We start from the raw sequence: 1,446 nt of genomic DNA, 5'->3' as shown, positions 1-1,446 counted from the left end.
ATATGAAGTTATGTAAGGGTACTTTTCAGTTATAAGAGTCCAAGCCTTTTTTCATGTTTTTTGCATTATCTGTAACCACACCAAATACTTTACGTGGACCAATATCTTCAATTACAGAAATAATCTGTTCTGCTATATGTTCCCCTATATGGCGATCAACTCCAGTAGGTAATGATTTATAAAATATTGGTTTAGGAGTTGTAACTACAAAATGTATAATACTTTCATTCCGAATGTTAGTCCAGCCATCACACATAACACCAAGTGCATCCGAATCAGCAATACAAATTGTGGTATGCTCTTTAACTTTGGAGAATTCATCGTCTAGAAGTTTATTTGAAACCAAATGTCTAGTAGGTGGTTTTATGCTGGGCGAAGTGCTTTGAAAAATTCTATCCAATAAAAGTTATCCACTAAATTTAATGGAGATGCTGTAGCATAAACTGCACGGGCCAAAAGAACATCAATATTTTTCTTTTCATTGGCATTCAATTTATCACAATATTTAAGAATAGAACTCTTTTTACTGGAATTTCCACATTTCAATTTGTAAATGTACTAGATACAGTACTTTGGTTAAAACTAAATGATGTAGTTGGTGTTGAACTATACATTATGGCATCATGTTCCTTTTGATTGATAGTACTTGGTGTAGATAATAACGAGGAATTTATTATGGGTTCTTGGTCCACTTCTTCTAAAGGATCATCAATATCGCCGGATTTCCTAAGACGCATATTCTCTATGATGGGGCATATCTTATCATTTATATTAGATACGGTCCAGTACAAACGCATTATATTTCTTGAGACGGAATTTCATAAAATATCCAGTATGGTGTATCGCGGAGAAAATGTGCTAGTAATAGAGTCAAAATGTCAGGACGGATGCAGAGTACTGTTAAATCGGGAGGACTTTATTAAGCTTCAATATCTTGAATGTAGTATTTTTGAAAGTATTGTACGGAAAGAAGTAAACACTGCTCCATTAATTACAAGACAGTTCGACGATTTTGCAATGTATCTACATGAGAAATCTGCTCACCTTAAATCACCACCGAAAAATTTAGAAGAGATGTTAATATTCATTAAAAACGTACAAGACGATCGAACGGAGATAATTTACCCAAACATGATCGGTCAAATACAAATGTATGCAACCGTACAACTAGCTGAAACTGTGTTACAACAGTTGGCGCATGAGGTAATTCATAAATATAGTAGTACATGTAAAAAAAAAAAAAATATTTAATACATTTTTTTTTTATTTTAGTTACAAAATGTTGAAATGGATACACCAAGCTATTCGCCGGTCAGCAATATATTCAGCATGCACGACGTTTCATCTGCACGTGATGGATTTAATCAGCCTAAGGATGATATTTTAGCTAAGGTAATTTATATATAAACATATTTTAAAAAAAATAAAATCACAAAATTTATTTTA

At 32.5% G+C, this 1,446-nt stretch overlaps 1 protein-coding gene across 1 annotated transcript; it reads left to right on the top strand.

Annotated features, from left to right (window-relative positions):
- The first annotated feature begins 750 nt into the window (after positions 1 to 750).
- On the top strand, positions 751 to 1,415 carry LOC115035127. Its single transcript, XM_029492792.1, has 2 exons — positions 751 to 1,203; positions 1,273 to 1,415. The coding sequence occupies exons 1-2, from the start codon at positions 835 to 837 to the stop codon at positions 1,405 to 1,407; spliced, it is 504 nt and encodes a 167-aa protein (XP_029348652.1). The 5' UTR covers positions 751 to 834; the 3' UTR covers positions 1,408 to 1,415.
- The last annotated feature ends 31 nt before the right edge of the window (positions 1,416 to 1,446 follow it).

Source organism: Acyrthosiphon pisum, chromosome X (assembly GCF_005508785.2).
Source record: "Acyrthosiphon pisum isolate AL4f chromosome X, pea_aphid_22Mar2018_4r6ur, whole genome shotgun sequence".
In the NCBI taxonomy this organism is placed as follows: domain Eukaryota; kingdom Metazoa; phylum Arthropoda; class Insecta; order Hemiptera; family Aphididae; genus Acyrthosiphon; species Acyrthosiphon pisum.
The sequence above is the reverse complement of the archived record's forward strand: the minus strand, read 5'-3'. Positions and strand labels throughout refer to the sequence as shown.